Source organism: Schistocerca nitens, chromosome 2, assembly GCF_023898315.1.
Source record: "Schistocerca nitens isolate TAMUIC-IGC-003100 chromosome 2, iqSchNite1.1, whole genome shotgun sequence".
Classification (NCBI taxonomy): domain Eukaryota; kingdom Metazoa; phylum Arthropoda; class Insecta; order Orthoptera; family Acrididae; genus Schistocerca; species Schistocerca nitens.
In genome coordinates this window covers 738,100,185-738,112,886 of record NC_064615.1, presented here as the reverse complement: position 1 = coordinate 738,112,886, position 12,702 = coordinate 738,100,185, and the positions used below count along the sequence as shown (strand labels likewise).

Below are 12,702 nucleotides of genomic sequence, written 5' to 3'. Positions count from 1 at the left end.
ATGTAACTGAGAGCATCTGAAAGCAGATGCCATAGAAGTGTGATAATAGTAAGTGGAACTGGAAAGAACAGAAAACTTTTATCCAAAGTATATACATGAAGCGATACTGCCCTGGAATAGCGAACTTGCGCTGTAAACAGTTGAAGGCGAAGGAAAATGTATCAGACAGGCTAGAATAGGAAGCAGGTTGTTGGGGACGGTGGGTGTTGTAAGTATGTAGACATGAGACGATCGGTACGAGAGAGTAAAAGTTGGAAGATGGCATCAAATCAGTCGGCAAACTGCTGACTGGAAAGATGAATTCAGATTCTCTCGGTGAAACGCACACACACGAGAGAAGGAGAGAAGGGGGGGGGGGGAGAAGGGAGAAAGGGTGAGAGAGACAGGCACACTGGTTTGGCATACGATGCACAGGCTGTCACTGTTTTGTTGCTGATTTGTTGCGCAACTAACACGTTAACAGAACGAAATTAACATTTGCTGCATAGTTAGGAAGTTCTTCGTCAGTTCACGTTTGCTGCCATCATCAAGGCAAGTGACGTTATGCAGCAGTGGTTATTAAATACAGCGTGTTAAAAAAGAGTATCCCATATTTTGAGAGGTGGTAGGTACGGGCCAAAACAAGGAAAAATGTCCAGTAAACAAGGGATATAAAACGCATACCTTAAGGGCTATAAAAACTTGTTCAGTAGAACAGATGTGTTTCATAATAGTGAACAGGAAGTAGTGCTCAAAACTCTTAAGGTATGCACTTTCGATCGCCTCTTTAATGGACTTTTTTTTCTTATTTTAGTCCATACTAATCTCTCAAAATATGGAAGACCTTTTTTTCACATCCCATATTTACCCAGTAGTTGATTCAAATGGGAACCGACTACATGTTAGTTTAGATGCTCTTACTGTTAAACATTTCTGAGTATTGCTGCACTGTCATGAGTTCAAATGACATAGCATAATAATGTTACAGTGGATTTTAATTTACAAGGGTCACTCAAAAGTTTCAAAAACAGGGTAGCGGTACCTATGCCACGAGTACCAACCCGAAATTTATTTTACTTTTCCACATGCTACCTCTTTAAACACTTATCCCATCGTTTGACAAGCCTGCAGCAAAGAATTCACGTGGCAGCTGTCCATCCAACGAACCTCTTTTCATGTTACAACCTAATCTTTTTCAACGAGTCGCACATTCAAGAGGCTTTTAAGGAACCAAAACCCATCAAAATCATGAGGGCTAAGTCGAGACTGTACGGTGGATGTTCCAAGAGTTTCTGACGGAATGTCTGCAGTAGTTCCTTCGTTTATTTTGCTTTGAGAAGGTAGGCATTGTGATCCGAACGGTGCCCGCTCTCAAGAGTCAGATTCCCTTACGGCGAAAGGCCGGACGCATTTCCTGCGAGTGGTGCCGTAGGATGCAGCATTAACGGTCTCACCATGATGCTGGAATTTCAGCTGCATTACAACCTGTACGTCCCGTAACAGAGTCATCATCATAGCCTTGTATGTCGAGGGGTCCGCACTGAACTTCTTTACTCTGACTCAGGCTAACAGTGGTGAGCCCATGACCTGTCCCCTGTAACTATTAGGCTCCGTTTGTGTTCTGGAGTCAGTGCCCAGAAATTTTACAAAAATATAACCAAATCCGGATCCCTGAGAACCACGAACAATCTACAGATAGGCCACGAGTACGTCATTGACTGTATCACGACGATCTCCAGAGGTCATTTCTTGCACACATTGTAACTTAGTATTACTGGAAAACTCCACAGGGCAACAAATATGCTCCTCATTTGTAATTCTTTGTCGTCCTTTGTTGAGTCCTGTATACTGCTGAGCAAGCTTTCTCCAAAGTACGGCGAGATGCGGCACAGCGCTAATACAATGGACTCGTATTCAGGAGGACGGTGGTTCGAATCCCCAACCAGCCATCCAGATTTAGTTTTTCTGCAATTTTCCTAAATCGCTTAAGGCGAATGCCACGATGGTTCCTTTCAAAGCCCACGGTCGATTTTCTTTCCTAGCTTTCCTTAATACGAGCTTGTGCTCCGTCTCTAATGGCCTTGTCGTCGACGGCACGTTAAACTGTAACCTTTCTCCTGTGGCGTACAATGCTCACCTTTCAAGAAATGCATTTCACAAAGAACGTCCTCTCTGGAGAATCCCTTGCTAAAAAATATCGCGCAACCGTGGTTTTTACACACCTAAAGCATACTTGCCACCTTGCACTGGCAGTAGTTGAATCTGTTGAATGCATAATATTGCGTTTCGGAACACCTCCATTTGACATGTGCTGCCAGCTTCTAGGAACACATATGTGAAAAATTCAAAACGGCATGCAGTAGTATGACTTTCACAACATTTTAAACTGAGTCACCCTCGTACATAAGAATAGATTATTATGAATTATGAGTGATATATATATATATATATATATATATATATATATATATATATATATATATATATATATATTGCAAGGTCCGATTGTCTGCGAAATGGAAACCACAAAGCAAATCAAAACTGTTTTATTTCCAACATTTAGCAACACCTTCCAGGTACTTCTCCACATAGTCATCGCTCTGACGGACGTTTTTCCTAGTGTAATACTAACTTTTCCAATACCCTCGTGATACACGGCCCAGTCACATTAATGTGACCACCTGTCCTAAACGTGAATAAACGTTTTTCAGCGCAGACGTGCGGGAAGAAAGTCAATGAGGTTCTGCAAGGTACCGAAAGGATGTGGAGTCATGCTGAAGCCAGTGCAATTGCCAGGTGTGCTAGGTTTCTCAGCTGACGATCCGTGGCGCGAACAGCCTGATCGATTGGGTTTAAATTCGGGGAGTTTGGTAGCCATTGAATTTATGGTAAACTCATCATGGTGCTCGTCGAACAACTCGCATACATTGCGAGCTATCTGACACGTTGCACTGTCCTGGTGGTAGTTGCCATCGTGCTGAGATAACAATAAACTGCATGCAGAGGTGGACATGGTCCCCAAAGATAGATACATACTTCTGTTGATTCACAGCTCCTTCCAAAATAACGAGACCACCTAGGGAATGCCACAAAACATTTCCAGGTCTTAACTCTCCATCCTCCAGCCTGGTCCCTTGCCACGATTGTTGTCAACGGTCATCTGTCTGATGGGGCGTGAAACGTCATTCATCTCAAAGGGCGACCTGTCGCTACTCAATGGACGTCCATCTCCGGTTTTGACGTGCAAATTATAGCCTTCGTCAGTACGGCTTCATGAAGCAGGGGTCTGCTGTGGTGGCCTATACGCAGCAGTCTTCGCTGAGTGGTCGTTGGAGGGATATTGTTGGTAGCCCCTTGGTTCACCCGATTGATCAGTTGGTCGACAGTCTGTTCACCTGTACACATTCCGCAGCCATCGTTCACCCTTGTCCTTTATGGCCCGCGTTGCACCACAGTTGGCGTGGCGCCGGCGGTTTTGGATAACGCCATTTTGTCATGTACAGCACACTTTAACCACGGCAGCACGCGAACCGTTTACAAACTTAGCCGTATCGGAAATGCTTCCACCTGTGGCCTGAATGCCAGCGATAATGCTCTTTTGGACGTCACGTAAGTCGCTCCTTGTCCGCATTACGACAACGATTGCGCTGTTTTCCGCGTCCCCCTGACGCGCTTTATATACCCTCTACTGCTAGTGCTGCCACCTGCTGTTTTTGAGTGTTACTGCATGTTGACGTCGACCATAGGCGGTGGTCACGTTAATGTGACTAGACCGCATAGAAAACAGCTGTCTGAGCTTTCAGCCAGTTCTCTACACTGGTCTTTAGCTCGTTGTTCCTGCGAAAATGCTGTCCTCTTAGCCAATGTTTCATGCGAGCAAAGAGATAAAATATGAGGGAGCCGAGAGCTGGCTGTATGGTGGGTGGCCAAACGATTCTAATCGAAAGCCCTGCAGCGTCCTTATTGGAGCCGCAGAGTGCGGCCGAGCGTTGTCATGAAGAAGAACAATGCCTGAACACAAAACGCCTCTTTGCTTTTTCTGAAATGCCCTTCGTAGACGTTGAATAGTCAGATTGTATGAGGCTGCAGTGATTGTCGTGCCACTATCCATGAATTCCACCAACAAAACCCCTTTTCGGTCCAAGAACACAGTAGCCAACACTTTCTGATGGAGGTTTACACAGAAAATGACAATAGTTCCACTCTTTGAGTGGCCATTTTTTTCTCTTCATTTTCGAAATGTCCCTGTCCCTGTGAAAATTTGGTTCAAAAAATTTTTCCTGGATCACGGTAGCGCTGGAGAAACGATAAGGCGTCGCTCATTCGCTATGTTTTGTGATTGTCGGACAGCATCTTGGGAATCCATCTCGCACAATGCTTGCCGTACTAAAGTCGCTCACTCACGATGGTATACAGAGCTGACTTTGTAATTTAGAGAAATAAATCATTCAATACAGAAATTGTGAACCGACGATTTCCTCGAATCGCCTGATCCACTCGCTGAAAAAGATCATCGGTTGAAAGCTTGAACAGTCCTCTGCTGACATGCAGGGTCCATGGATTCATTGAGGTGGTATCCATACTCGTACACGTCCATCCGCTCCATGCAATTTGAAACGAGACTCGTCGACCAGGCAACATGTTTCGAGTCATCAACAGTCCAATGTTGGTGTTGACGGGCCCAGGCGAGGCGTAAAGCTTTGTGCCACGCAGTCACCAAGGGTACACGAATGAGCCCTCGGCTCCGAAAGCCCATATCGATGATGTTTCGTTCAATGGTTCGCACGCTGACACTTGTCGGCCCAGCAGTGAAAGCTGCAGCAATTTGGGGAAGGGTTACACTTCTGTCACGTTGAACGATTCTCAATAGTCGTCGTTGGTCTCGTTCTTGCAGGATCTTTTTGCGGCCGCAGCGATATCGGAGGTTTGATGTTTTACCGGATTTTCATGGTTAACTAGTGAAATGGTCCTACAGGGAAATCCCCACTTCATCGCTACCTCTGTGATGTGTCCCATCGCTCGTGCGCCGACTATAACACCGCATTCAAGTTCACTTAGATGTTGATAACTTGCCATTGTAGCAGCAGTCACCGATCTAACAACTGCGCCAAACACTTGTCTTATACAGACGTTGCCAACCGCAGCGCCATATTCTGCCTGTTTATATATATCTCTGTATTTGAATACGCAGGCCTGTACCAGTTTCTTTGGCGCTTCAGTGTATATACCCTTTGGTGTTATAGATCACCTGTGACTCCGTTCTGTATGTTAGAAACAATAATAAACCAGCTGTTGTGACTTGTGCTACTGACGGAGATTTACGTAAGTGTATTACAGCAAGTCTATCAGGCAGAACCTATCCGGTGTAAAGTGACATGAAAAGTGTAGTATGGGCTACATATTTGCACATGGTGTCTACAGATAAACGTCCCATTCATTATCTGTGCCACATTAGCTGGTGTAAATATCTGCAGGCTCAGATGGATAACAACCCGTACATTCGCAAGAAGAGGCTTCCAAATTGTATTCTCGATGTTGTCAAGCCCACTTACAGGTTGATGGCTAAAACTTAGCTTCTAAGAAAGTGTGTTCATGGCAAAATCCAGAATCCAAATGAATCTGTTTCACTCGTATGGAAACGATGCCCAAAAACAACATTTTCATCTGTTACTGTTGTCAGGATTGCAACTCATGATGCATTTCTTGTATTTAATGGTAGGAACGTGGGGAGAATGAAGGCATTAGAAAGAATGGGCTTTAAGATAGGAAATTTCACTCAAGATATCTTTAGGAAAATAGATTTACAGCGCCTCTTTACAGATGGAAAGTCAGTTGAAGACCTCTTAAAGGAAAAGAAGTAGGAAACAAGAAACGAAAAGAGAAGCCTTCTAGGGAAAGAGGACCCCATGTACAAATCTGGGGCCTTCAGAATGCGTGAAATAAGAAAAAAAAACATTAGGGCTGAGCTTTAAATTGCATTTCCTGAAAATTGTCTTTTTTAAAAAGTTATGTGCATTTTTCTCGGAATCTATGAAGGATAGAATTATGAAACTTTGTACACTTATTTCTACGAACCCAATAAGTGTCTACTCAAGAGTAAATTTTGAAATTGTAAGTGTAAGCTGCTATATATGGCAAAGTTTTTGGAAGTTTTCATAAATTTTGTGTTATACTTACAGAATTATAATTAAAAATCATCAATATTCGCTTATTCTATATACTGAAAAAAGTTATGAGACAAGCTTACTGCATGTAAAGAGATTAAACGGAGAAAATTTTATAGAAATCTCTTGAATAGTCTATAAGAAAAAGGTACGTATATTATTTTTTGAAAATAAAATTTTTAAAAACTCACAAAAAAGTTAAATATATATAATCCTAGCAATGTAACAATAAATGTGTTAATTTCGGGTAAAGTATGGTACAAAATTTCATTGCCGTATCTTAAAAATTGTATATTTAGTGCATCTTTAAAACAGCATGCGTTTTTCATGAAGCCTTAAAGCTGTATAATGGAGCTCATCTGACAGTAGCAGCAGACGCCGAAGCCGCGCGCGCAGTGTCCGCCGGCGGCGCCGCCCCTGCTGGCGCACTCGAGGCGGTGGTAGCACGTGCCCGCCACGCCGTGCGGCGTCACGCAGGGACCGTTGTGGAACCGCACCACCGTCAGCAGGCTCAGCACTGCAACACACAGCGCACGCGCTCGCACCGGTTGGCCGTACCACCATTAACCCTAACCTGGGGACGTATGTGTTCCACAATACACAGTGCTTCCCAGTTCCGTTAGGACTGCTTGTCGTGAAATACCAAACTGCAATGCCATCTCGTGGCGAGTTGCGGCGTTACGATCTTTGAAGCTTCAAAAACAGGTTTGTAGAAAGCCAAATCGCTAGAACTGCTGCAGCAGGCCGTGAATGTAACAATACGTGTCTGACACTGGTAGGAAAATGGCAGTGGAGCAGTGAGTCAACATCAAATTTTTTGAGTCCTCCATCGTTTGTGGGCGAGAATTCGTCGAATTCGACCCGAATACCGAGAGCAAGATTCCTGGTTGCTCCTTCATGACGACACCCGAGCCCACAAAGCGAAGACTGTGCACGAGTTTTTGGCTAGCAAATGGATACAGTCCTAGATCACCCACCGTATTCCTGGATTTGGCCTCAGCCGACTTCTGGTTGTATCTCAAATCGAAGTTGGCAATGACACAATCAAGGACATCCAAGAAAATTGTACTGCAGTACTGAGTTCAACTCCAAAAAGGACTACTGTGACTGTCTTAAAACGATTTCAGCTGTCTTTCGATTCAGGGGGAGGCTATTTTGAATACGTACAGTGATTTTGTGAACATAATCTATGACTTTTATTTTTCTTAGCCGCAGTCCTAACGGAACTGGGACATACTGTGTAGATTATCAGAGAATCAGTGGCAATTTGCAGCATGTTATTGCCATGTATCAGCATCTCACTGCTAAAGAAAAGTCTGTTGAAGGTTTGCAGAGTTCTTAATGATTACAGTTTGCCCCTGCAGGTTGTACTGCCTTCAAGTTGCATTGTTAGTCTACAGTCCTTGGGTGATATATGCCACTTCGAGTTAGTTTTCTTTTCATAAAATCAATAAACTGTTTTTATCAACCCAAGACCTGTACGACACGTTCGTGTACGTTGCGTAGTTTCACTTTGTGCTGTTCCATCACATCACACTCTCCCTGCAGCGCCAGCTGTTTTGAAGAGACGATTCAGCAGAATGGCTGCCCAAACTGCACTCTGAAGGTACCGTAGATTTATTTCATTTATTGCTTTTAATATGTGAAAAGGGTCTTATGTTTCATTAACATATATTTTACTAGAATTATTTCTTATGTTCACTATAGTAGACGTCCAAATTCGAAATACACATGTGTGTGCTACAGGCTACTTCCTCGAAGCTCTTTCTTATCTCATATACAGTGTAAATACAGGGTGTTTCAAAAATGACCGGTATATTTGAAACGGCAATAAAAACTAAACGAGCAGCGATAGAAATACACCGTTTGTTGCAATATGCTTGGGACAACAGTACATTTTCAGGCAGACAAACTTTCGAAATTACAGTAGTTACAATTTTCAACAACAGATGGCGCTGCGGTCTGGGAAACTCTATAGTACGATATTTTCCACATATGCACCATGCGTAGCAATAATATGGCGTAGTCTCTGAATGAAATCACCCGAAACCTTTGACAACGTGTCTGGCGGAATGGCTTCACATGCAGATGAGATGTACAGCTTCAGCTGTTCAATTGTTTCTGGATTCTGGCGGTACACCTGGTCTTTCAAGTGTCCCCACAGAAAGAAGTCACAGGGGTTCATGTCTGGCGAATAGGGAGGCCAATCCACGCCGCCTCCTGTATGTTTCGGATAGCCCAAAGCAATCACACGATCATCGAAATATTCATTCAGGAAATTAAAGACGTCGGCCGTGCGATGTGGCCGGGCACCATCTTGCATAAACCACGAGGTGTTCGCAGTGTCGTCTAAGGCAGTTTGTACCGCCACAAATTCACGAAGAATGTCCAGATAGCGTGATGCAGTAATCGTTTCGGATCTGAAAAATGGGCCATTGATTCCTTTGGAAGAAATGGCGGCCCAGACCAGTACTTTTTGAGGATGCAGGGACGATGGGACTGCAACATGGGGCTTTTCGGTTCCCCATATGCGCCAGTTCTGTTTATTGACGAAGCCGTCCAGGTAAAAATAAGCTTCGGCAGTAAACCAAATGCTGCCCACATGCATATCGCCGTCATCAATCCTGTGCACTATATCGTTAGCGAATGTCTCTCGTGCAGCAATGGTAGCGGCGCTGAGGGGTTGCCGCATTTGAATTTTGTATGGATAGAGGTGAAAACTCTGGCGCATGAGACGATACGTGGACGTTGGCGTCATTTGGACCGCAGCTGCAACACGGTGAACGGAAACCCGAGGCCGCTGTTGGATCACCTGCTGCACTAGCTGCGCGTTGCCCTCTGTGGTTGCCGTACGCGGTCGCCCTACCTTTCCAGCACGTTCATCCGTCACGTTCCCAGTCCGTTGAAATTTTTCAAACAGATCCTTTATTGTATCGCTTTTCGGTCCTTTGGTTACGTTAAACCTCCGTTGAAAACTTCGTCTTGTTGCAACAACACTGTGTTCTAGGCGGTGGAATTCCAACACCAGAAAAATCCTCTGTTCTAAGGAATAAACCATGTTGTCTACAGCACACGTGCACGTTGTGAACAGCACACGCTTACAGCAGAAAGACGACGTACAGAATGGCGCACCCACAGACTGCGTTGTCTTCTATATCGTTCACATCACCTGCAGCGCCATCTGTTGTTGACAATTGTAACTACTGTAATTTCGAAAGTTTGTCCGCCTGAAAATGTACTGTTGTCCCAAGCATATTGCAACAAACGGTGTATTTCTTTCGCTGCTCGTTTAGTTTTTATTGCCGTTTCAAATATACCGGTCATTTTTGAAACACCCTGTAGTAGCTTTTTAATTTTGAGCGAGGAATTAATTTATGTTATTGTCTTCAGTTATCCATGATACTTTGCACCCTGGAGGAGAGTGATTTCAGTCTGTTATCCAAGTGAATTTGGAAGTGAGCCACGAGGTATTTGTAAGTGATGGGCAAGGGCTCAAAAACAAATTTAAGTCAAGTATCAGAACAAACTGACCACTTAGATTCTTTAACCATTTTACTGATTTACCTGTTGTTTATTATTGGATTATGTATAAAAGGTCTTGTACAAAGGAAGGCGTACCAAAATGCAACAGGCTGTCCTCAACAAAATTTAGACTGAATGTAGTTAATAAGCTAATAAAGTCTTCTCATATGGGAAATTCCTCACAGCGCTCTACAGAAGTGTCTGTCCATGAACAGGAGTGATCTTACAGTTCTGGATCTGATGATAAAACACACAAGAGAAGAAATGTTGTCCTCCAGCCAAGAAATGTAAGTCGATAGGACCAGGATGATAACCTTACTCAATACTTGAGGTGAACAATGCCTCTAAATGTCGCTATGGAGGATGAAAAACCGTGTGAAAGAAGTGTAATATATATTTGTGAGCACTGATAATTTTTTTTCCTTCTACTGGTTAAGACCCATGGTACACTACATGTACCTTACATATACTCTAAAGCAAAGCAAACTACGTACCATCAAGTAGTTATCCAAATGGGAGGGAAATCGGTAGATGAAATAAACATAACATGTATAGACAAACAGATGATTACAGTTTCAGAAAAAAAACTGGATGATTCATTCAAGAGAAAGAGCTTCAGAAACTGAGCAAATAATCAGTAACACGTATAATTATACGGCTTGGCATTGATTGAGAGAGATGTTGGCTGCCCTCCTGAAGGACAACGTGCCAAATACTGTCTAATTGATGCGTTACATCGTCAAAATCCCGAGCTAGTTGAAGGGCCCTGCCTATAATCCTCCAGACATTCTCACCTGGGGAGACATCCGGCGACCTTGTTGCCCAAGGTGAGATATGGCAAGGACGAAGGCGAACATTTAGAAACGCTCGCCGTCTGCTGGCGGGCATTATCTTACTGAAATATACCCAGGATGGCTTGAATGAAGGACAAAAAACGGTGCGTACAATATCGTCGACGCACCACTGTGCTGTAAGTAAAGCGCGGATGACAACTAAAGGGGTCTTGCTATGAAAAGAAATGACACCCCTAGACCATTACCCCTGGTTTTCGAGCTGTATGGAGGGCGACAGTCAGGTTGGCGTCCCACCGATGTTCAGGGCGCCTACAGACGCGTCTTCGCCCTGAAATCTCGTTGACTGGAGTGCTGCTGTCTTCGGTGATGAGTCTGCGCCAGTGACCAGGAATGATGATCTGAGGCGCCATTCCTTTTCATAGCTGTACGCCTTTCGTTGACATCCGCTGCACCATTACAGCACAGCGGTACGTCGACGGTAACCTACGCCCCGTTTCGTTGCCCGTCCTTGAAAGTCATCGTGGACTTACCCTTTCAGCAAGATAATGTCCGTCCGCCCAAGGCTTATCTTCGTGCTACCTAACCCTACCTTGGCCAGTAAGGTCGCTGGATGTCTCCCCAGTTGAGAACGTCTGGAGGATTATGGGCAGGGCCCTGCAACCAGCTAGGGTTTTGAGAATATAACGCGCTAATTTGCACAGAATTTGGAGCAATATCCTTCAGGAGGACATCCAACAACGCTATCACCCAATACCAACCCCCATATTTTTTGCTTGCATAAGGGCCAGAGATGTAGCAACGCATTATTGATTTTGTCAGTTTGCCATGCTCTTTCTTTTGAACAATTCATCCAGTTTTTTGAAGTTGTAACCATTTGTTTGTCTACGATATTGCAGTGCATGTTTATTTTGATTCCGATGCATGCATGTCCAAAGGAACAGCCACTGCGGCGACCACAGCCGTTACGAAACACATCAAATGAATTCGCAGTTGCGAATAAGGACTACTATCAGCTGTAGAATGGAATGACGACACTGAAAACAAGCGATAATCGGGAAATCCGGGTTCACGTCCCGGCCCGGCACAAATTTTCATTATCGTCATTCCATTCTACAGTTGATGGTAGTCCTTCTTCGGAATTGCGAATTCATTTGATTTGATTGTCCGTACATGAACATCACATGTGCCAGTTTCCGTCCCATTCAGAAATTTGTTCGTGGTGTGTCCTTTTTTGTCTTAGAATTTGCTTTACAAAATATAAAAAACAAGAATTAAAGCAATATAAATTAGAATGTAGCTATGTGCTATAAGAATAAAGCACATGATGTTTTTGTGCTGTCGTCTTCTGAAAGCTCGGAGGTACTTAGGAACACCGTTGTACGAGTATGCTCTACAACTCTCCATGTTGGAAAGTGAAAAGGCGGAATATATTTTTTCATGTTGCTACTTGTGACTACGACATTAATGAAAACAATCAAACCTTAATGTCTCTCGCTCCACAAAAAATGACAGTGAAACCTCTAAAAAGTGGCCACAAACTTCTTCCACATTACAATCACATGTTTATGTTGCTGGTCATTAAAATTGCAGCACCAACAAGGGTACAAATAACGAAATTTTCTTACTGTATGTATACACTATGGTATGAAGAACACGCTTTTAAAATTGTAGGTGATTTTTTGGGGGGAAGAGAGCGGGATATACGGGCTGCGAAATTTAGTACACATAGCTGCCACCTCTGACACTAGGGCACAGATTCGAACAGTACTTGCATAACAGATTCGGGTACGTCGTTCTATGTCGCTTCAGCTCTGTGCCGGAGTGAATCTGTCGTAATGCATTCTGAGTCGTTGCGCCCCAGTTCCTCAGCAACCCATGGCCAGGTCTTTTCAGTGCATGAGAGCTCTGCCGAATGTGCTGGTCTGCGAAGAGGTACGTCAAGACAAAACACTAGCGTCACTAGATCGAAAGGCATCTTATTGATGACACCGACTGTGGGGCCCAGTCTGTAACTTGAGCACACACTCCGTGTAGTTTGTACAACATAGTACATCTTCGTTTATGCCAAAGTTATTCATTTATTTATTAAAATCAATGTTTCCTTTCACTGAAAGATAGTACACTACTGTCCATTAAAATTGCTACACCACGAAGATGACGTGCTACAGACGCGAAATTCAGCCGACAGGAAGAAGATGCTGTGATATGCAAATGATTAGCTTTTCAGAGCATTCGCACAAGGT

General features: G+C 43.8%; 1 protein-coding gene across 1 annotated transcript in view; it reads right to left on the bottom strand.

Annotated features, from left to right (window-relative positions):
• The window catches only part of LOC126234599 (uncharacterized), a 231,141-nt gene that overhangs the window by 100,111 nt on the left and 118,328 nt on the right, over window positions 1-12,702 (bottom strand). The window contains exon 4 of the mRNA XM_049943318.1: window positions 6,508-6,660. Within this exon, the coding sequence (XP_049799275.1) occupies window positions 6,508-6,660 (153 nt within the window). The remainder of the gene's footprint in view (window positions 1-6,507; window positions 6,661-12,702) is intronic.